The sequence below is a fragment of the Thalassophryne amazonica genome, chromosome 5 (genome assembly GCF_902500255.1).
Source record: "Thalassophryne amazonica chromosome 5, fThaAma1.1, whole genome shotgun sequence".
NCBI classification, from domain to species: Eukaryota; Metazoa; Chordata; class Actinopteri; order Batrachoidiformes; family Batrachoididae; genus Thalassophryne; species Thalassophryne amazonica.
This window is the reverse complement of record NC_047107.1, coordinates 106,658,710-106,683,465: the sequence shown is the minus strand read 5'-3', so window position 1 is coordinate 106,683,465 and position 24,756 is coordinate 106,658,710. Positions and strand designations below refer to the sequence as shown.

Here is a 24,756-nt window from a genome sequence, read left to right as displayed (position 1 = left end):
GCGTCCTGGTTTTCCATTGGCCGTTCAACAGCCGGTTGACGCCCCTCGGGATCCATGACGTTGGCCGAGATATCCTGTTGTGAAAGTGTAGGAACACGGACCCACAACAGGGGGCGCAAATGAACGGACAATGGAGGAGTCAAATAACACTGTTTTTACTGTTGTGAAACAGGCACAACAAATACAACCGATTATAATATTGAGACTGAGTTTAATTACAACGGTGTCGTGTGGGCAGGCTCGACGATAGGAGACGTCTGTCCAAGTCGAACCGGAACCAACCCGATTTCCCCTGCCACCGAACCCCGGGAATACTGGAGCCGCCAAGTCCCGAATTCCCAGGTGGCCACTGCCTCCGCTCGTCGGATCCGGTACTGCTGGCAAGAAACAGAAACAGTCAGGTGTGGATGCGGCTGCACCCAGCAACACGGAGGGTGGAGAGTCCACCTCCACCTCTCGTCAACAACAATCAAGAAGTGTAGGAAGGTGAGTACTTATCCAAATGCTGTCTGGTAGTCAGCTGTCCTACAGATAATCAACAAGAATACAATTAAAGTCACACGTATGTGTAGGCTGAGATTGTTACCTCTTTGGTAAGGCGATATCTCGGCAAATGAGGTGGAGATGCCGTCCTGCTGATATACCTCCTTGTTGATTGGGATCAGCTGTCTCCAGTGATGGGTGACAGCTGTCATCCTGGCTGCTCCTGTAAGGCGGCAGCGCCCTCCGGTGCCTGGAGCCCGCACTCCAGGCAGGGCGCCCTCTAGTGGTGGTGGGCCAGCAGTACCTCCTCTTCAGCGGCCCACACAACAGCTACAACAGAGTACCACCATGAAAAGCCCCCCCCCCCCCAAAAAAAAGGTCACGTGACTCATGGTACCATGTTGGTGCCAGAATAGCATTCACTGTTAAGCTGTCTGCATGTTAATCCAGTTTATTTATTAATTTATTTGCTGAAAATGGCAAGTTTTTGTACATTTGGATGCACTAATAGACACAACAAGGGCTTTAAGATGTGCAGATTCCCTTCAGATCCGAACAGAAGACAAATTTGGGAAAATAAAGTTAGCCATGTGGGATGGAAGCGACTTCATCGTCAAAGTTTTGTGAGGTAGTAAATTTAGTGTTCAGTCCCATGTATAGTAAAATTCGCCTAAATTGTCATTGTATAAACCGGATGTTTTTGTATGGTTTTTCTGTGTAATAAACACCGTATATAACAGATTTTGCATAATGGATTTTAGCTCACATCGGATAAAATGTCCTGTCTGATCGCAATATATTTCCATTAAAAACCACTCGCATATACCAGACAGAGCAGTCTAGGCGTGCACCTGTTAAATCAGACACTGCAAACAGCTGTGATTTGACACTTTTCTGGTTTCACTCTTTCCTCTCATACTGTAATAGTTTTTGCAGTGCACACCCTGATTACATAATGGATCAAATACATTTGGCAGAAAAGTCTGCAAATTTTATATTTGAATTGGAAGTTGATTCAAAAGAAAAGCTTGTTGAGGGACAAATTAATCCAGAATATAGCATAATCCAGTGACAGAGAACTGTATAACTGTCACGCACGTCAATGGCACATCATTGCATGACACAGACTCACATCAGCAGAAACATAAATCAGGCTTTAAATTAATGCAATAAATCAGCATAAATTTGATAATACTTGTACCTGGATGTGTTGCTGTATGTGGTTAACTGATAAAAAAAATGTTGAAAACATAAAAGGTTACTTCAGTAGTTAAGCACAATTGGCCCCAGAATGGCATCATGTTCTCAGTTGTCCCTACTCTCTGTATAAAAGGACTCTAATTTCAACCCCACCCCTGTTTAGAGAAGGTTTAATGTGCCACATGCTCATGCAGATCTGTTAGGATCCATTGTGACAAGCCAAAAATAAATAAAAGTGACTTTCATTTCATCATAGAATAAAGAGCTTCACTGTATGATTTAAAACATGTTTTAAAAATCTGCTTTGCGCAACAGTGTCTCCAGCAGCGGAGCGGCTTCGTTATATCCTCAGTGAGGATGACGATGCTCCTACGCCGACGCTTTTCACTGAGATGGACACTCTGCAGCGAGAAGGAGATGACCTGGAGTGGAGGGAGTCTGCCAGGTGGATCATCACACGCACATGTACACACAGTCACAGAGAGGCTCACAGATATGAACATCTACACTCACACAAGCACTTTATTGTTAATGCTACTAAAAACAAGACATCCAGATGATGACAGTGCCTCACCACCGCCAGCTATATTTTTGATTTTGACTTCATCGTGAGACATGGTTGTTCATGTCTTCTCAGTGCATATCTCTGATTTGACCTTGACCTTTCACCTATAACCTTGACATGACCTGTGTTGTGATAAGATGATCCACTGAGCTTATCCACCAAGCTGGACTGAAATTGCTCTTTGCATTTTGAAGGTAGAGTCTGAGGGTTTGTTCCAGTCGATCTATGAAAGTCTGTTAACATAAAGAAAGAAATACACAACAAAATTTGTAAACTCACACAGAAATTAATCCTAAAATGTAGATGAACAGCCCTATCTTCTACCCTGCACTATTGCTGCATTTGTTACATGTTGGAAATCATGGATTCCAAGTTTGTATTTCCAACATTGAATCTATAAATGCCTTCCAGTGCATCTGCTCTGAGAAAGGACAACAAGCTCCTTTCTGCGATATTTTCATTGTCCATCTTGGGAGGGGGATTGTCACGAGTTTGCGACTCACTCCCATGCTGACAGCAACACCAAGGTCCACAACTCAAGTAAGGACCCATCAGATACATTTATTGTATAAAATCCAACATCAAACACTGTATATATGTAAATACTAAGGCAAAGGTAATTATGTGCCTGGCCACATTGCTGTGACATCAGTTCGGCAACCTCAGTCTTCATGGATCATCCCCAAGTTTCCACCTTGCAATTCCAACCTGAATGGACATTCCATTGCACTTTCCCAAGTCGGAGCTCTTTATTTCACCGGTGTTACGAGTACAATCAATGCAGCATAAGAAGTGCACTGCACAGTGTAATCATTATTGGTACTTTCTACCAAAAGGACTCAGAAGGCAAGTTAAAGTTGATTATGTGAATGCAATAGATCTATGGTGAATTAGATTTGTTGCTGGTCCCCATCATTGTAGAGAGTAGACTTGAAATGATCACGAATCCTGCCCATGCAAGTAGAGGATTGGTGGCAGTGGGGTGGAAGAGGGGATGTCTTGACAGTGATCTGTAAACAGCGAGAGGTGCATGAGAATTCTGTTTTAAGAAATGTGCATAGTTCTTATTTGTTGAGAGCTCATGACTAATGGAAGCACCTGCTTCATTTAGAGATTAAAGCTGATGTTAATTTTGAGTGACCACTTAAAACTCTGAGTGCTCTGGTAAAACTTACGCTGCACTTCCACTCATTGCTGTTGTGTTTTTCACAGCTGGTGCTCACTTTCATTTGTGTGTTGCTTTGCACTGGATATAAAATGATGAATGGACTGCTTTTCTATTGATCCCAAAGTGTCTTAGTAAGGTGTTGGGCCACCACCAGAACAGTTTCAGTGCAGATTGTAATTGATAGTCTTAGTCTCTGGAATGCTACTGGAGGGCTGAGAGGGCTGTCTAGCACATTGGTATCTGATGGATGCAGGCATTTGCTATCTTCCTCCACTCATTTATTCAGGTTTCTCCTTTAATTCATCACCTTTCTCTATGTTCCAGAAAGTGTTCAGATGATGACCTGACTTAATCCTGCCAATGGAAACCCTTAAGTATACAACCCCCGGCAAAAATGATGGAATCACCGGCCTCGGAGGATGTTCATTCAGTTGTTTAATTTTGTAGAAAAAAGCAGATCACAGACATGACACAAAACTAAAGTCATTTCAAATGGCAACTTTCTGGCTTTAAGAAACACTATAAGAAATCAGGAAAAATAATTGTGGCAGTCAGTAACGGTTACTTTTTTAGACCAAGCAGAGGGAAAAAAAATATGGAATCACTCAATTCTGAGGAATAAATTATGGAATCACCCTGTAAATTTTCATCCCCAAAACTAACACCTGCACCAAATCAGATCTGCTCATTAGTCTGCATCTAAAAAGGAGTGATCACACCTTGGAGAGCTGCTGCACCAAGTGGACTGACATGAATCATGGCTCCAACACAAGAGATGTCAATTGAAACAAAGGAGAGGATTATCAAACTCTTAAAAGAGGGTAAATTATCATGCAATGTTGCAAAAGATGTTGGTTGTTCACAGTCAGTTGTGTCTAAACTCTGGACCAAATACAAACAACATGGGAAGGTTGTTAAAGGCAAACATACTGGTAGACCAAGGAAGACATCAAAGCGTCAAGACAGAAAACTTAAAGCAATATGTCTGAAAAATCGAAAATGCACAACAAAGCAAATGAGGAACGAATGGGAGGAAACTAGAGTCAACGTCTGTGACCGAACTGTAAGAAACCGCCTAAAGGAAATGGGATTTACATACAGAAAAGCTAAACGAAAGCCATCATTAACACCTAAACAGAAAAAAACAAGGTTACAATGGGCTAAGGAAAAGCAATCATGGACTGTGGATGACTGGATGAAAGTCATATTCAGTGATGAATCTCGAATCTGCATTGGGTAAGGTGATGATGCTGGAACCTTTGTTTGGTGCCGTTCCAATGAGATTTATAAAAATGACTGCCTGAAGAGAACATGTAAATTTCCACAGTCATTGATGATATGGGGCTGCATGTCAGGTAAAGGCACTGGGGAGATGGCTGTCATTACATCATCAATAAATGCACAAGTTTATGTTGATATTTTGGACACTTTTCTTATCCTATCAATTGAAAGGATGTTTGGAGATGATGAAATCATTTTTCAAGATGATAATACATCTTGCCATAGAGCAAAAACTGTGAAAACATTCCTTGCAAAAAGACACATAGGGTCAATGTCATGGCCTGCAAATAGTCCGGATCTTAATCCAATTGAAAATCTTTGGTGGAAGTTGAAGAAAATGGTCCATGACAAGGCTCCAACCTGCAAAGCTGATCTGGCAACAGCAATCAGAGAAAGTTGGAGCCAGATTGATGAAGAGTACTGTTTGTCACTCATTAAGTCCATGCCTCAGAGACTGCAAGCTGTTATAAAAGCCAGAGGTGGTGCAACAAAATACTAGTGATGTGTTGGAGCGTTCTTTTGTTTTTCATGATTCCATAATTTTTCCTCAGAATTGAGTGATTACATATTTTTTTTCCCTCTCCTTGGTCTAAAAAAGTAACTGTTACTGACTGCCACAATTTTTTTTCCTGATTTCTTATAGTGTTTCTTAAAGCCAGAAAGTTGCCATTTGAAATGACTTTAGTTTTGTGTCATGTCTGTGATCTGCTTTTTTTTCTACAAATTAAACAACTAAATGAACATCCTCCGAGGCCGGTGATTCCATAATTTTGCCAGGGGTTGTATATTAAATGTAAACATATAGTCAGGATTCGCCCCTGTCCCACCCTGTGTCACATTTTGTCCCCTGTCTGCGTCCTTGCCCACCTCCTTGATTCCCTGTCTTTGATTTTTTTTTTTTTTTTTTTTTGTTATATTGTAGTCACTGGTTTGGTTTTCTGTTCATCATTTATTTTCTGTTTATCATACTTTAGTCATGTGTTTCTGTTATCATACTGTAGTCATGTGTCTAGTTCCGTTCTAGTTTCTGTCCAGCTGTTGTTTTTCATTGTGTAATCATTAGTTGTATTTTTTCTTATTACTTTTGCCACATGTGAGTCCCGTTCTAGATTTGTTTTAGCCTCTATTTTCTTGTTGATCCCTTTTCAGTAATTACATTTGTTTCCTGGTTTAATTCCTCATTCTTTGGTGTTGGGTCTTCTTTATTTTATTTCTTATTTTTTAGGCCTTGGGTTTTGTTCATCTTTGGTTTTGGTATTTTGTTTGGATCACTGTGGTTTTAAGTTTATCTTTTAGTTGGGTCCTGTTCACTTTGCTTTTGTCTTACACTCTAAGAAATGAAACACATGGGTTTTAAATATAATTAATACTATTATTTTCAATATACTTGCAATTGTTATTTTTAGGGATTTAAGTAGTAATGTTTCATTGGATTTAATTAATTTCAACTACAATATTGTTTTGCACTTAATTGACAATGTTATGTGGAAAAAGTTACCTTAACTTTATCAATTAAATTCAACGTTTTATTTCTTAGAGTGTACTGCACGCTCTTGTCTGGTGTTCAGAGTTTGGTATGGGTGTGTCTTGTCCCTTCTGTTTGCCATACCCCCCTTCCAGATTGTTCTCCCTAGCCCACTCTCACGTTTTTTTTCGTGCTCCCGTGATGAAATGAGTCAAATTTTTGTGATGAGTTTTTTTAACTCACTATTACTAAACCTACTCCTACCCCCAACCCTACTTTAACCATAACTTAATCTTACTCTTTCCCCCCCACCCTAACCATAACCTCCCCGATCCCCCCCCCCCCCCGCTTCACTTTTAATTTCATGCAGCCATCACAAAATGAATTAGCATGAATTTGTTCTGTTGTGATGAAAATGAGGCACTTTTCATCACAATATCACAAACCAACAGATTAATGTATATTTCGTGCTGCTGAATCATGACTTACTGTGAGACTGGATTGTTCTCCCACACCTTTGTGTCCTTCTCCTAATCACCACCTTTCCTATTTAAGCCTGTTGAGCTCACCACCTCTCTGCCACTTCGTTGCACATTTTGTTGTCGCCCCAGACTTTTTTCACAGCCTTATTTAGTCCTCATTCGATTGCCTGCCAGTGTTTCACCCTGCTTTTTTTTTTTTTTTACCTCACCTCTGTCTCTGAATTCCACCACACTGTGCTCCCGAACTCTGTTTTTTGGGACCATGCCTCAGCAACCCATCTGCCTGTACCTCCACCTCGCTGATTGTTACACTGTGTACTGAACCTTGTGCCAGATTACTAGATAAAGCCTTTTTAATAGCTCTTAACCTTTTTGTCTGAGTCTGCATTTGCACCCTACCACTTCTGTGCCACACCACTTCAAATTATGAAATTGCTATTACTCACTCTTTGTGTGGCTCACCTCTAATGTCAAAGGTATTCAGAAATTCATTTTGGGGCTACTGAAAATGAGTATTTCATGTGTCCAGAATTTAAAAAAGTATGGGAAGAGGGGGAAAAAAGGAGAGCTGTAGAAATAATCCATTCATCCTCTGATCACTGAGTGAAGATAGAACTGTCACTCAGCTATTGACATTTGGGCAAACGCAAACTCCGACCTGACAATGAAAACGTCATGGCTTTGCCAGTTCAACAAACACCTACAGTCAAACTGAAGTCAGGGTATAAAGAAGCATGTCACCTTTATTAAAAATGTCTGAAAAGTGAGTTTTCAAACACATAGATGTTTCTGTCCACAGATGCACCTGAGCTGAAGAGTTTTACATTGTGGGAAACTGGGAAAAGCATCTTCATTTGTGACTATCTCATTCCAAATCTTTTCTCTTTCTGTAATTGGTGCCTTCAGATGGGTGAAGTTTGAGGAGAAGGTGGAGGAGGGAGGAGAGAGGTGGAGTAAACCCCATGTGTCCACACTGTCCCTGCACAGTCTTTTTGAGCTCAGGACATGTCTCCAAACAGGAACAGTGCTGCTGGACCTGGAAGGCTACTCGTTGCCTCAGATAGTTGGTGAGATTCAACAGCCTTATATACTGTTAGTTTGTACATTGTTAGCATCTGGTTAGTTAGGCTAAAATCTCAATGACGCATGACTGGTGGAGAGGAGGGAAATACACAGAATTGTGCAAGAACAGGCAAAAGGGTGATTCCCCAGATCCCATGTGGAATCTCTCTGAATTGGTCCTTGTGACACGTGCGCACATGACGGCCGACTGTGCGACGAATGCCGCCTGGAGTGGCGCCAAAAATTACGGCCACAGATCTCGAGCAGTCCACACATACCGCACAGAAAACCGACTGACATGCCATGCAGCACATGCATGAGAGTCGAGCGGCACTGGCGCAGTTTTTGCAGGCATGAATACCACGCAGCACTCTCGTGGATGTTCAGCACCAGTGACGCAGCTGAAATGGCCATATGTTTGCGCATACAGTGCTCAGGATGGATGTGGACCATTTATATTGTTATTAAGCCTCGTCCACATTCTCCACACAGGTGAAGCCCACTTTCCCTGCCGCCAGCCATCAGAAAAATAAATAAATGAATTAAAGGACAAAATTTGGTTTGTGGGCTCCTCTGTGGCCAGGCAGGATGCATCCAGCGTGTGTATACAGCTGGGCCACTCATAAAACTGAGTTCCATTGGATGGCGCAGGTCCTCTGTGGCAGGACAGGATGGACGTGGACCATGATCCTTTGGAAGAGCTCCAATAAAATAAAATGAAAGGATGAAGCCAGAGTGCCGACATAGTCCATCCAGCACGCCATGCACACCTGCACAGTGAGTGACCACTAACCAGTAGCATGAAACTCAATTTCCACTAATGTCCTCAGAAAAATAAATAAATAAATAAAAAGAAGTAAACATGATAATTTGGTTGGGGCAGCTCATCCGTGGCTGGACAGGATGCGCCCAGCCCGTTCACATGGGTGCACGTCGGGTGTATGCCGACCAGCAGCATTAAACCTAATTTCCACTTCTGTCCTCAGATAAATCAATAAATCAATCAATAGAGGTAAACACAATGAGACTGGTTCATGCAGCTTGTGCATCCAGCCCACTTATGCTCGTGCATGTCAGGTGGATGTCGGCCATGTGGCTGGAGGCTGCTGGACTGTTCAGTCACTTCCAGAAGTGCTGTTCCTCTCCGATCATATAAAAGGAAAAGTGTGTCAACCCCTCACAAATTATCTCACATGTTGCACATGTTCTGAGTCTCAGAGACTATGTGGGCAGGGGTACGAGATGCCGACCTGACGATTTGGCAAGGGAGTTTATTGCAATTCATTTTTTGATCTCTTCAAAATCAAGCAGTGCGTCAGTGCCACCCCACGACTGAGGCGAGGGTAGAGTGAATGACTGCAAACCTTGTGCCAAACTGCACTAATTTCTTCACGCACAGATGCCATTCTCAGGCTGTTGCAGCCCAGTCAGATACTACCCTTAAACATTGGTATCAAACTCCAGACAGCCATTTCCAAGGTGTCATATACAGTACTGACCATGCTTCTGGAACCATTTCCAAAAGCTGTTAAAGTTACCGCAATCAACTGTACAACTTATTATGTGAAAATGTACGCCTCTAGAAATCAGACAGCTCAAAGTAACACCCAAGAATGCACAAACGTACATTCAAAAGGTTCAACAGAATCCTAGGATTATAGCCAAAGTTCTGTTCCCACATACACGATTTTGATCACAACTGTTCATGAAAATACCACATCAAAGTTGTCCTGGTGAATCTTGACTAAGTCCTAAGTCACAAAACTTCTCAAAGACAATACCATGACCTTACTATGACGTAAAAGATGGTTCATGACAACTGAACAAAGAACACAATGATTTAACACAACACCATCAAGACTCTAGTTAGAATGTGTAAGACACCAACAACTCTCTTTCAATATTCTATGGTGGTACAGTACATCATTAAACCATAACTCTAATTGGACTAAAGAATTTGTTGAATGTTCATCACTGCTCACTAAAGTCAGATGTGCCTTAGAGATACCTACTATTGCCAGTTTTTGTTACCTGATTGTGTATGGGTTTTGGTGCAATCAGGAAAGTTTTAAACATGTTTTAAAAAATTCTGACATCTGGTTACATCGTGAGCCACAAAATGTGAATAATCCGATTATACTGGTGCCGACTTGAGTGGAGGGGTGGGGGGGCACTCTTGTGTAAACGTACATGAATGTGGACAAGTGGGTACAATGTGCAGTACTCGGGACCTTCCGTTCTCTGAACAGAAGCTTTCTTCTGAGCCTCCTCCGTAATGTCCGTAATGTGAAACCCATGAAAAGCAGCTTTTTCGAAAAGTGTTGGGAAGAACACAGGCGGTAGCATTTTACATACGTGCATGCGCAAAAACAATTGTGTAGTAGACATTTTACGTACTGGGATGTACTCAGCATTATTTGGGTGTATTTAACAATAATGTTAGTTACACTTGTGTCAAGGTAGATGTCTACTATTTAAAAAAATGAAAAAAATCAGGCCCAGTTTCTTTAATTTTGACATCAGGACAGAAATTGGGGCCAAAATCAACAATGGGAGATGGCCCTTACACCAACAGGTACACAATACACACACTCTAATTGCCTGCACATGTCATCACCAGTCTCATGCAACAGTATAATATTAATATGACAGCATATTATGGCCACTGTAGCAAAAAATGTGAAGCAGAAAGAGGGAAATATGAGAGAGACGTCTTTGCCTCTCTCAGGGCCAAATAGCATTATATGCAAGAAATACAGTGTCAAGGTTTGTGTACAGTACAGATATGACCCTAATGCAGGGAACAGGCAGGATGAAGTCAAACACAGTTCTTTAATCAAAGCCAGGTACAGTCCAGTGTCATACAGAGATCTGTTGTGTGGGCCGCTGAAGAGGAGGTACTGCTGGCCCACCACCAGAAAGCGCCCTGCCTGAAGTGCGGGCTTCAGGCACGAGAGGGCGCTGCCGCCTCAGGAACAAGCCGTGGTGACAGCTGTCACCCATCATCCGTGACAGCTGTCACTAATCAACACATCTGGTATAAAAGCAGGAAGACACCTCCACCAAACTGCCGAGATATCATCTTCATCTGGAGGTAATACTCTCAGCCCTTTTAGTGAGATTTATAAATCTGGAGAACCGGTCGTTTTTGCGGAGGCTGTGCAAGACGGCGCTCCTTTTCATCTGAGACCGCTGCAACGTGTTGAGTGAGAGGTGGAGGTGGAATTCCCACCATTGTTACTGGGTGTTCACACACCCACCCTTTGACTGTCTTTTGCTTTCTGCCAGCAGTACCAGATCCGACACACCGGGAAGGTGGCCACCTGGGGACTCCGGGACTTGGCGGCTCCAGTATTCCTCGGGTTCAGGTGGCGGTGGAAATCGTGTGGTTCCGGTTCGTTTCCAGACGGGCGTCTCTTATCGTCGAGCCTGCCCACACGACACCTTTATTAATTGACTGTTGCACATTCTGAATCTGCTGTGTTTGGTTGTGACATTCACAACAGTAAAGTGTTATAATTTGACTCCTTCCATTGTCCGTTCATTTACGCCCCCTGTTGTGGGTCAGTGTCACTACACTTTCCCAACAGGATATCTCGGCCAGCGTCATGGACTCCGAGGGGCGTCACCAGGCTGTTGAACAACCAATGGGAGAGCAGGGAGCGCAGGCATCTGCAGGAGGCGTGATTGGTGAGCTACAGCATATTCTCACCGCCTTTACGGCTCGAATGGATCAAATAGCCGAGCAAAACATCCTCCTGAACCGCAGGGTGGAGGCTCTCTCCGCGCAAGTGGCGGCGAGCGCTCAGGGCGCTGCTGCAGCTCCTCCTCCTGTCGATCCTGTGCTAGATATTAATGTTCCAGTGGTGGTTCAACAACCCCTCCCACCATCCCCTGAAGCATACATAAGCCCTCCTGAGCCGTACGGAGGTTGTGTGGAGACGTGCGCGGACTTTCTTATGCAGTGTTCGCTCGTCTTCGCACAACGTCCCATCATGTACGCGTCAGACGCAAGCAAAATAGCTTATGTGATCACTCTGCTTCGGGGAGAGGCACGCGCTTGGGCTACGGCGCTTTGGGAGCAAAATTCACGGCTCCTTCACACATACACTGGGTTTGTGAGGGAGTTCAGAACTGTGTTTGATCACCCTAACAGGGGAGAGACCGCTTCAACCGTGCTGCTGTCGATGAGACAGGGACGCCGGAGCGCAGCCGCTTATGCAGTCGACTTCCACATCGCGGCTGCGAGGTCCGGCTGGAATAACGCTGCGCTCCGCGCTGCCTTTGTAAACGGACTGTCGTCAGTCCTAAAGGAGCACCTAGTGGCCAAGGATGAACCGCGGGAATTAGATGGGCTTATTGATCTCGTTATACGGTTAGACAATCAGTTGGAGGAACGCCGTCGGGAACGAGACGAAGGACGTGGCCGGGCGCGCGCCGTCCCTCTTCCTTCCGGGTCCGAGAAAGGTCCGCCCTTCCCACGCTCCCTGGCCTCTACGTCCCGTGGGGCGACAGCTCCCCCTGCTGACGAAGCTATGGACACGAGCAGGGCCACATTTAGACCACCTAATAGACAGAGGAGGTTTCCACGCGGGGCGTGTTTTGTTTGTGGCTCAATGGAGCATCAATTGAGCGATTGCCCCGAACGGTTAAACACCAACGCCCGCCCCTAGAGACTGGGCTTAGGGTGGGCCAAAAAATTCACGTGGGACACACACATATTGCCGCACGACTCCCAGTTACAATCCTTAGTGGGGATTTAACCCTTCAGGCCTCAGCACTGGTAGACACAGGGTCAGAAGGGAATCTGTTAGACAGCAGATGGGCCAGGGAGGTAGGGCTCCCTCTGGTGGCGCTACCTACACCATTGCAGGTGCGAGCACTAGATGGCACCCTACTCCCTTTACTCACACACAAGACACCACCAGTAACTCTGGTAGTGTCAGGGAATCATAGGGAGGAGATTGAGTTTTTTGTGACTCCTTCTACCTCTCGTGTGATTCTGGGTTTCCCCTGGATGTTGAAACACAATCCCCGGATTGATTGGCCGTCCGGGGTGGTGGTACAGTGGAGCGAAACCTGCCATCGGATGTGTTTGGGATCCTCGGTTCCTCCCGGTTCCCAGGCTAAGGAGCAGGTCCAAGTTCCCCCCAATCTGTCGGCGGTGCCGGTTGAGTACCACGATCTTGCTGACGTTTTTAGCAAGGATCGGGCACTCACTCTTCCCCCGCACCGTCCATATGATTGTGCCATCGATTTGTTGCCAGGCGTGGAGTTCCCGTCCAGCAGGCTGTACAACCTCTCCCGACCTGAGCGCGAATCGATGGAGACCTACATCCGGGACTCCTTAGCTGCCGGGCTGATTCGTAACTCCACCTCTCCGATGGGAGCGGGTTTCTGTTTTGTGGGAAAGAAAGATTGCGGTCTTCGTCCATGCATTGATTATCGGGGGCTGAACGAGATCACGGTTCGCAACCGATACCCGTTGCCTTTGTTGGATTCAGTGTTCACCCCCCTGCATGGAGCCAAAACCTTCACAAAGTTGGATATTAGGAACGCATACCACGTAGTTCGGATCCGGAAGGGAGACGAATGGAAGACGGCATTTAACACCCCGTTAGGTCATTTTGAGTACCTGGTCATGCCGTTCGGCCTCACTAACGCCCCCGCGACGTTCCAAGCTTTGGTTAATGACGTCTTGCGGGACTTCCTGCACCGATTCGTCTTCGTATATCTGGATGATATACTCATCTTTTCTCCGGACCCTGAGACCCATGTACGGCATGTACGTCAGGTCCTGCAGCGGTTGTTGGAGAACCGGTTGTTTGTGAAGGACGAGAAGTGTGAGTTTCACCGCACTTCTTTGTCCTTCCTGGGGTTTATCATCTCCTCCAACTCCGTCGCCCCGGATCCGGCCAAGGTCACAGCGGTGAGAGACTGGCCCAAACCTACAAGCCGTAGGAAGCTGCAACAGTTCCTCGGCTTCGCAAATTTCTACAGGAGGTTCATTAAGGGGTATAGTCAGGTTGTTAGCCCCCTGACGGCCCTGACCTCACCAAAAGTTCCCTTCACCTGGTCGGATCGGTGCGAAGCCGCGTTTAGGGAGTTGAAACGCCGGTTCTCGACTGCACCGGTCTTGGTGCAGCCCGATCCTGGTCACCATTTTGTGGTTGAAGTGGACGCCTCTGACTCAGGGACAGGAGCCGTGCTATCCCAGAGCGGAGAAACCAATAAGGTTCTTCACCCGTGTGCCTATTTTTCCCGCAGGTTGACCCCAGCAGAGCGGAATTATGACGTGGGCAATCGAGAGCTCCTTGCGGTGAAAGAGGCCCTTGAGGAGTGGAGACACCTGCTGGAGGGAGCGTCAGTGCCTTTCACGGTTTTCACTGACCACCGGAACCTGGAGTATATCAGGACCGCCAAGCGACTGAACCCCAGGCAAGCCCGCTGGTCACTGTTTTTCGGCCGTTTTGACTTCCGGATCACCTACCACCCCGGGACCAAAAACCAAAGATCGGATGCCCTGTCCCGGGTGCATGAACAGGAAGTCAAGACCGAGCTGTCAGATCCACCGGAACCCATTCTCCCGGAGTCCACTATCGTGGCTGCTCTGACCTGGGACGTGGAGAAGACCGTCCGGGAGGCCCTGGCACGGAGCCCAGATCCCGGAACAGGGCTGAAGAACAGACTATACATCCCACCAGAAGCCAGAGCTGCCGTTCTGGACTTCTGTCACGGGTCCAAGCTCTCCTGCCACCCAGGGGTGCGTAGGACCGTGGCAGTAGTCCGGCAGCGCTTCTGGAGACTGATGTCCGGGCTTACATCCAGGCCTGCACCACCTGCGCCAGGGGCAAGGCTGACCACCAGAAGGCACAGGGACTTCTACAGCCACTTCCTGTGCCTCACCGCCCCTGGTCCCACATCGGTCTGGATTTTGTCACGGGCCTCCCGCCGTCCCGGGGACACACCACCATACTCACGATAGTGGACCGTTTCTCCAAGGCGGCCCACTTCGTGGCCCTCCCGAAGCTCCCGTCGGCCCAGGAGATGGCGGATCTCCTCGTCCACCATGTTGTCCGGCTGCATGGGATACCAACAGACATCGTTTCGGATCGCGGTCCCCAGTTCTCCTCGCAGGTGTGGAGAAGTTTCTGCCGGGAACTGGGGGCCACTGTAAGCCTCTCGTCTGGGTATCACCCGCAGACTAACGGACAGGTCGAACGGGCCAACCAGGAGTTGGAGCAGGCCCTCAGGTGCATGACCTCCGCACACCCGACGGCTTGGAGTGAACATCTGGCCTGGATCGAGTACGCTCATAACAGCCAGGTGTCCTCTGCCACCGGCCTCTCCCCGTTCGAGGTGTGTCTGGGGTACCAGCCCCCTTTGTTTCCTTTGGTGGAGGGAGAGGTCGGTGTGCCCTCGGTCCAGGCCCACCTGCGGAGATGCCGTCGGGTGTGGCGCACCGCCCGTTTGGCCTTGTTGAGGGCCCGGACGAGGGCTAAAGCCCATGCAGACCGTCGACGGTCCCCGGCCCCTACTTACCAGCCCGGGCAGGAGGTGTGGCTTTCCACCAAGGACATTCCCCTCCAGGTCGAGTCCCCCAAGTTGAAGGACCGATTCATTGGACCCTTCCCCATCCTCAAGGTCCTCAGTCCTACCGCAGTGAGGCTCCAACTTACTGGGTGTTCACACACCCACCCTTTGACTGTCTTTTGCTTTCTGCCAGCAGTACCAGATCCGACACGCCGGGAAGGTGGCCACCTGGGGACTCCGGGACTTGGCGGCTCCAGTATTCCTCGGGTTCAGGTGGCGGTGGAAATCGTGTGGTTCCGGTTCGTTTCCAGACGGGCGTCTCTTATCGTCGAGCCTGCCCACACGACACCTTTATTAATTGACTGTTGCACATTCTGAATCTGCTGTGTTTGGTTGTGACATTCACAACAGTAAAGTGTTATAATTTGACTCCTTCCATTGTCCGTTCATTTACGCCCCCTGTTGTGGGTCCGTGTCACTACACTTTCCCAACAAGATCAGTTGGATGCCAGAGGTGTCCATGAGGGAACAGGCACACGGGTCACAAGACAGAGATCAAGCATACCCGGTAACCTGGACCAAAAATTAGCAAGCAAGGCTCGGCAAATGTAGCATTGGTTGGTTTTGGGAAATCAAACTCTGAGAATATACTTTACTAGGACACACAAAGGAACAAACAACTGACATACCAGCAATGGGGAAATACAAAAGCAGGGTTTATATACGTTAAAAGAAATCAAGGAAAATGAGAGACAGGTGGGAGAACAAACATGAAGACAGCAAACAGAGACAAAGGAAGACTATATCACAATAAAACAGGAAGTGAACTGATTGACACAACTGTAAATAAGAGAAAGTTGGAACAGTGTGGAAAATGCAAATTAAATAAAAAAATTCTTACATTTACTCCTGTAAAAAAACAAAAACAAAGCTGAGAACACACCACAGGACACCAGAGGGAGGCAGAGAACAGAGACAGACATCAGGATCATGACAATACACAAAGAAAGTGAAAAAACAGCAATCAGTAAAGGAAATAATACCTCATCTTGCTGCAGGCTTCACTTCAGGGAGCTTTGGTGGGCACTGTCTGCTGTGTGCTCTGACAGGTTGACGTCTGTCCGTTAACATGACAGAAATCACTTTCACTAATGTCCACTTCTTCGATACCACAGTGCTATGCGCCTGGCGCAGTCCAGTTTAAACAGACGGACAGGTGCCACTCTGATTGGTTGATGTTCTAACTACAACATGCCCATAAATTGAGTAAATCCACCTCTTTTGTAGCAAGCACTCAGCTGTAGGTCAGTAATTCAACTCTACGCAACTCGTTTTTTCATCTGCTGTCAAAACGGGGCCCTTAATGTTGTTAATTAATGTTAATGTTCATCATACTGCCCTGCTCAATACACAGTACCAAACAGCAACAAATCATGCTTTCCTTGTGTGACTTGTGTTTATTTGTGTGCTTTTTTTAGATGACATAATAGACAGGCAGATAGAGGAAGGTATGATTTCTCCTGACTTGAGAGAGAACATCAGTTTTGTGCTGCTGAGGAAACATCGGCACCAGACAAAGAAGCCCATTCACCGCTCGCTGGCTGACATTGGCAAATCCAGCTCCTCCACCAGTGAGTCCAAACCTGATGGCAGAAAAATGGCCAGGACATTCTTCTGATGAAGTACATCTCATCAATACAGCACTGACAAAAAAAAAAAAAAAAACATCTAGTCAATAATACATAATTGTGGGCACTTTATTTTAAATGTGTCTGTTACATTAGATACATTTCTAATTGTAAATACAGGCAGGAGTTATTTTAATTCCAAATGGGATCAAATATACGTCATGCCATTAAACCTTTTCCAAGAGATCAGCGAGTCCAACACAGACTGAAATTTTGCATTGAAATATTGATATTTCTGCCTGACGTGTTAAAGGAATGAATCCACTCCTGCAGTCAGCAAGCCTCACATCCTCCCGAGGGGATATATTAATGTCTGATGAGCTAATTACCGCCGGAGCATTTCCTCATCTCATCTGGATATGATACATATTGCTAAATGGGCAAGCATCACCTCTGAACTCTTTGTTGCTGTTTGTGTCAGTATCTGTTTGTCTGATGTCAGGTCGCACTCTGGGCTCACGGGCTGGACCGGGGTTTGGGTCAACGGCCAACTTTAACCGATCCACAGAAGACCTCCGAATCAAACAGCAGTCTGACAGCTATGGACGTCTGCGTGAGTACATGAAGTCACAATTCATTCCATGACAACTCATTTGTAATGGAAGACTGTGCATGAGGAGTCTTTCCACTGTCTTTTTCTTAATGAAACTATCACAGTTGATTATGTGTTGACATTTACTGGTCTTTGAAGCAGATTCAGCTCATCAGAATGTCACCACATTAGTGGAACAAAGATTATTGGAAAGGGTTCCATTGGTACTTCCAAGCTTGAATCTATACCTGTGCAGATAGAACACGTTTTAACACAAGTTTCACTAGGGGTTTTTTGTTTAGCTGTTCCAGTTTTCACTCAGACTCACCACAGCATTCCAGCTTGGATGGGCATGTTAATTTGGCAAATGTTTTACACCCCTTTCTGCAGCAAATCCAGATTTAGAGATTTGGGTATGGGTAAGTTCCAAGAACCTTATTGTTGGGAGACAAGGTTGCTGTCACTCCCACAAGCAGTATCACCTGAGATGTAAATGCAAAAACATCCTGGGTTCATGTCTACCAAATGACTATTTCCTTTGTGAGTGGTATCCGCATGCTCTCTTTGCAGGTTACCTTACCTCCCACCATCAAAACATGCAACAGCAACATGCTGTTCCTTAAGGAAGAAAGTCTTCAGAAAATCCTTGAAACCTTCCATGAAGCTTACATCAAACTAGATCTTCACATGAGAGAGAGATGAGATTTATTGACATTGTCATTACACGAGTGCAGCAACAATGAAATTACGTTTACACTCCAATTACCTCAGACAAAATACAGCAATTAATCCACAGTTATTACTGGTTTACCGTAATAATGGCACACATCAGAATTAAAGACAACACATATACATTTGACATTGTTTATGTGCACTAAACTTGATGCAGTCCGTCATCTGAATTGAGGCAGTGGGTGAAGGTTGCAGCAGGAGGGCCCGCGCTGCCCAGCTTGGGGAACTGAAGGCTGCAGCAGTAAAAAACGCACTGCCTTCGAGGTGGCAGGGAGGAAACCAGAGTGAGGGGAGTGGAGAGACACGGGGGGGGGGGGGGGGGGGGTAATAGGAATGGAGGGAGAGAGACATGCGTCGTGTGCAGATGGGTTAAGTTTCTGTCAGTTTCTGTCCGTTTGTGTAAAGTCTGATGTTGCTAGGCAACAGCAGGCTGGGGGGGGGTAGATAGATGAGGAGGGGGAGCGGAATTCCTTCACCAAGGCCGTAGATCCTTCTTGGGGAAGAGCAGGGCATTTGATCTTCAGGAGCCAATAAGGCTGCCATGTTGATGTTCGACGGAGAGATACAGAATTCCATTTACTGCACCTCTGACCGTCTAGAGTCCAAATTTATAAATAATATTCTCCGGTCCTCAGCATCACCTTCCTTTGCAATGCAGCGATATGCTCCAAGATGGTATCCATTTTGCGTTTGAGTTCAAGAGTTCACGCAGTCTGAGATTACACAGCAATGCCCAACTCATTAATCATGATGGACAGATGAGGGGACGAGATTCTGGAAGCACCCGTCTTGCTAATATTCCTGTGGGTCAGGGCAGCGCACAAACCAATCAGCGCCAAACATCCCACCATAAAAGCAAATAGAAATGGATCCTCAACATCTTCCACAGAGAATGGAGCCATGCATGCCACGCTTCATTTCTCTCAGGCGTCAAAAGCATAGCCCGCTGGGTAGGTTCCATCAAGGCAAGCAGGGTCCCCCAGCCCTGATTTCCTTGTTGAAAAAATGGTGTCAATAGCGTTGAGAGACCAGCTGATCAATTCCATGGTTAATCCAAATCTTAATTTGAAGAATTCACAGTCTGGTGAAGCTGGGACTTTGAAGGTCGGAGAAGAAATAGAGAACAGAAAGGAGGAGAGGAGCGGGGAGGAACATGACCGTCCTTGCCAGAGTCCCAAGCATCGACCTGAAGAAGACACAGATCTTGTACCAGCCTCTACCCAACATGGTCAATCCAAAGCCTCATGCTGTCCGTGAAACTGCACGGACTGGTCCTGGAGAACGTGATGCACTTTCTATACTTGGGCAGCTCATCAAATACCAACATTGATGACGAGATCCATTGCTGACTCAAGTGTGCAGGAACTGCCTTCAGCTGGCTATTCACCAGTGTTTTCAACAACAGAGATTTTCAACATGACATGAAACTCCTCATCTACAAAGCCGTCATCATGCCAACCCAGCTGTATGGATCTGAGATGTGGAACACCTTCCACCACCCCCTGAAGACTCTCAAGCAATTCCATCAACATTGCCTGTGGAATATCCGGCACATCAAGTGGGAACACTACAGTCCAGGCTGAAGCCCAGTTCCAGACCATCGAGTGTGTCATCATCAAGTATTAGGTTTGGTGGGTGGGTCATGTCATTAGGCTGGATGATGGCCGACTTCCCAAACAGATCTTTTGCTGCCAACTGAGTGAAGGAAAATGGTCCAGAGAAGGGCAGAAGAAATTCTACAAGGACCTCCTGAAGTACAACCTCAGAAACTATTTCATTGACTGGAAGACCTGAGAAGAACATGGGAGTGAACGAGCCAGCAATGATCCACACAGGAGGGGAACTTTTCAAAAAAATGCATACAAACAATATAGGGAACAGGAGAAAGTTGAAGGGGAGAGAGCAAGATCCTGACCAGCAGAAGCTTCCTGCAGAATCCATGTGCAGTGTCTGTAAAAAAAAGCAGTACACATTGAAACTCGGTCTGATCAGTCATCTCCACGTCCACTTCTGTGAATCAATCAAGACCTTCCATCATCACAACATGCATATTAGGGTCTTTCAGACAGATCTGGAGTTACATCAGGAAAGGAATTATGTTGCTATACATGTCATGAATGTATGTTTTCGTGTCATTTACACTCTTATATACAGCAAAGGTGAGTTTAATGTGTGGTAACTGTTGCTATTGTTGATGTTTTGCTTTCCAGATCATTCCCAGAGCAGGAGTCTAAATGATATTGCAGATTCTCCCAGCACAGATCAGGTGATTGATTGTTTTGATGATAATAGAAGTCTTATATAAGCTCTGAAGCACACTGGTGCAAGTGATTACACCTGGATTTTGTATATTTTTTGATAGGCCAAATCCTATCCCACTGAGCTACTTGCCCTATATGTATGTATATATATATATATATATATATATATATATATATATATATATATATATATATATATATATATATATATTAGTGCTCATTTTAAAAGTAGTTTATGTCTTTTAAATATTAATATAATTAGTAGAATATTTAATTTTTAAGAGAATTTTTATGGGTAATTTTGCAAATTAAATGTGTCTTTTCCTGATAAAATCAACATGTTTTAAGCTTGAGGATTCTTCTTAATCAGCTCTAATTATTGTTTTTAATGAACATAAAATTCTGGAATTTGTGATCATTTTCTCCTTTAATTGAAAAAGTAGACACACTGTAGTAATGATTCCATTAGGCATTGTGCTGAAATTAATGTTTCGTCAAAATGATGCCAGTGAGCCTTGAGTATCATCAATTTTCCATAAACCTAGTGACACATAATTCTATCATTGTTGCTTGGATTAGGCTATAGTGCTTTGGAACACACAGGTGAAAATGAAGTGTCATTCACAAACAATTTTGTTAACAAATGTTCAAGAATAAGAGAATCTCAATTTGTTTGGGAGAATTTCAATGGGGGTTATGAACTACCATTGTTAGTGGTGTTGTGATGAGGACAAGCACTGTTTGCTCAGTTTCATGTGCTCTGGTTATGAGCGGTTGGCTCAATATGTACCAGGCTATAATAGGTCATGTGTGACAATGGGTGAGTGATAGATCCCTGAGTATGACTGTGTGTGTGTGTGTGTGTGTGTGTGTGTGTGTGTGTGTGTGTGTGTGTGTGTGTGTGTGTGTGTGTGTGTGTGTGTGTGTGTGTGTGTGTGTGTGTGTGTGTGTGGTATATGGCTCAATACTGAGCAGGCTTCGGAAAGACATGGATCTCATTGTCTGGTCCTCGTGTTTGGCCCTCACATGGAGCAGTGGAATTGGGCCGTGGGCATTGGCAAGCCTCTCCATTATTGAATGTTATTGTGCTGCCTTCCACTTTCCTGCCACACCTTTACATATGAACAACTAGATCGAGTTGTGCAAACTATTCGGTGCAACACTAATGGCCCCTTCACACATAACACGATGTTGGGCAAAACCGGAAGAAAATGGGCAACCGCAAAACATTCCACCTGCTGTTGGTGGGGACACGCGGTCAGACAGGCATGCATGATACAATGGGGACGGTTTTGTGCACACTTTCCAAGTGCTCACAACACAGTGCGAGCACTTGGAACGTGTTGCACGACATCGCACCGCTGCTGTGGGGGGAAAACCACACACGGAAAAAAACCACTGCAATTTCTAATATTTAATCCTTCTTATCGAGCAGATAATGCAAGTTCCTCCATATATGACCCATGGTCATAGACATACAGTCATGAAATGACATGAATGAAGCAGTGCGCCCTTATCATGACCACATCTACTGGCCCCGCGCGCGTGTCCACCAAGCAGTGCGCCGAAGGACAGCGCATCATGTGGGTGAGCTGATGTGGGTGACGTGACATTCAGATCACCACCTGAGTGTGCACATGATCAGACAGTCCTTTTCACCTGACACAGCCTGCCAAGTACGCGCTGTGTGGCTGCTCCAGCCCATTGCAAACGCGATTATATGTTTTTATGTATTTCCACGTGAGGCCACACGCACTTGCCTCCACGCACAGTGGACAGTTGTAAGGTAATGTCCTTCATAACCAGTGGTGGGAACAGTTCCACTAACCGCTGATTATCAAAGCTAATGTTTTCATTAGCGGATTAGCTTTTCAGATAACTTTGAAAACCATCAGCGGACCAATTAGTTTCCGATAAATTTAAGTCAGATCATTTTTAAACCGCTAACATATTTTTGCGGGCATGGTGAATAAAGCTTAACAGTTAAAAACATTTCAAGTCTGAAATCTAAGATTTTAGTGCCTGCCTGTTACATGTTTTATAGCAGACAGACAGCTATGAGAGGTACAGCTGTATCCTCTGCAGGAAGAGCTGACTACTCAAGAGAAAGAAAGAGGGAGAAAAAAGATAATTTTTAAAAATATAAATTTTGTAAAAAAAAAAAAAAAAAAGGGCAATTTGAAAACTGAAAATTCTGTTTGTTAAGTGGATTCAGCACTTTTAGCGAATGCATGGCAAATGCTGTTCATACTGCCATAAACACTGCCATCTACTGGCCAGTATTTCTGTGTAGGCTCTCAGTTGTCCAGGTGGTTTCCATAGTAGAGAAGCTTGAATCTTCGACTGGACTGGGTTGCTTGACGCGAGGATGTTTCGCTTCAAATCGCAGAAGCTTCCTCAGCTAAAATTCTTGCTCTGGAAGTCTGACTTCTGTCTGACTCTTGTAGAGAAGAATAAAACAGAAGCCAACAAAAGCTGGAGTTTTAAACCTAACCAGACCCCTCCTACTGAGAGGCAGACTGCTATAGGCTAGTGACTAAACAATAGCTCTAATTAGCAACTATTGTGCTCTAGTTAGCACACCTAATGACAGGACAGCTGTCCCTCTAATGATGGGATGGATGCCTTTCTGATGGCTCCCTTGATGACGTGAATGACTCATTACCATGAACAAAAGACTGAAACTCCTTTGACCTGAGTACCCCATTGTAAACAGGAGATAAAGTGTGTCTCAGACCCCCTCCCCGGTTAAGGCTGGGTTTCAAATGTTTCACAAAGAATGCCTCCTTGACCCCTCTCTCAAACCATTTCTTCTCTCTGGCTAATATTTGAACTTCCTTGCCCTCAAACGTGTGGTTACTGTCTTTAAGGTGGAGATGAACCACAGACTGAGGTCCACTGGCGCCCTCTCTGCGGTGCTGGTATAGCCTTTTGTGTAAAGGTTGCTTCGTTTCACCTATGTAGTGTTCGTTACAGTTTTCCTGACATCTGACAGAATACACTACATTGCTCTGTTTGTAACTAGGGATCATGTCCTTAGGGTGAACTAATTTCTGTCTCAAGGTGTTAACCGGTTTAAAGTAAACTGGGATTTTGTGCTGTCTGAAGATCCTCTGTAGTTTTTCCCCTACTCCTGCTAAATAAGGGAGAGACACTCCTCTTCTTCTTGTCTCCGTCTCCTGTCTATCTGGTCTCTTTGTTCTCTGGGACTTCTGCACTTTGTCCAGGGACCATCGTGGGTACCCACATACTGTGAGGGCTTTCCGGACACGTTGTTGTTCTTTAGCCCTTCCCTCTGCAGTTGTGGGCACCTGTAGGGCTCTGTGTTGAAGCGTCCTGATCACCCCGAGCTTGTGTTCAAGGGGGTGGTTTGACCCAAAGAGCAGATATTGGTCAGTGTGAGTTGGTTTTCTGTAAACCCCTGTCTGGAGCTGCCTGTTCTCTCCAATCGTAACATCACAGTCCAAGAAGGCTAAATGGTTGTTTCTCACGTGTGAACTTGATATTGGCGTCCACCGAGTTGATGTGTTCTGTAAAGTCCTCAACTTGCTGTTGCTTGATTTTAACCCATGTGTCATCAACATATCTGAACCAGTGACTGGGAGAGATGCCCGTGAAAGATGTCAAGGCTGTCTTCTCCACTCACTCCATGTACAGATTGGCCACAATGGGGGATACCAGAGATCCCATCGCACAACCATGAATCTGTCTGTAGTAATTCCCCCTAAACAGGAAATACGTGGTGTTGAGGCAGATCTCCAAGAGTTGGCAGATGTGGTCTGGTGTGAGTTTGGTCCTTTCAAGTAGAGACACATCCTCCAGCAGTCTCTGCCTCACAGCTAAGACGGCCTCAGCAGTGGGGATGCAGGTGAACAATGATGTCACATCAAATGACACCATAGTTTCATCTGCCTCCAGCTGTAGGTCCTTGATCTTGTTCACAAAATCTTGTGTGTTCTCCACATGGTGGTCTGAGTTACCCACTAGAGGAGCCAAAATCCACTTGAGGTACTTGGCCAAATTGTACGTGATGGAATCTGTGCTACATACAATAGGCCTGAGTGGCACGTCCTGTTTATGGATTTTGGGCAGTCCATAGATGCACGGAGTGGCGTCCCCAGGGTACAGTCTGTAGTATGTCTGCCTGTCGATGAGTCCCTCTTTCTCCAGGTTTTGGAGGTAGCTAATGATTTTCTTCTTATAGCCGCTCGTGGGGTCTCTCTTCAGACGTTCGTATATGTTGGAGTCACTGAGCAAGTTGTTATAACAATGTTATTCCCAAATGCATGAAGCAAAAGGCACTA

At 45.4% G+C, this 24,756-nt stretch overlaps 1 protein-coding gene across 1 annotated transcript in view; it reads left to right on the top strand.

Annotated features, from left to right (window-relative positions):
- The window catches only part of slc4a5a (solute carrier family 4 member 5a), a 106,771-nt gene that overhangs the window by 37,449 nt on the left and 44,566 nt on the right, over window positions 1-24,756 (top strand). The window contains exons 3-7 of the mRNA XM_034171052.1: window positions 1,999-2,128; window positions 7,551-7,711; window positions 16,718-16,870; window positions 17,370-17,480; window positions 20,402-20,457. Of these exons, the coding sequence (XP_034026943.1) occupies window positions 1,999-2,128; window positions 7,551-7,711; window positions 16,718-16,870; window positions 17,370-17,480; window positions 20,402-20,457 (611 nt within the window). The remainder of the gene's footprint in view (window positions 1-1,998; window positions 2,129-7,550; window positions 7,712-16,717; window positions 16,871-17,369; window positions 17,481-20,401; window positions 20,458-24,756) is intronic.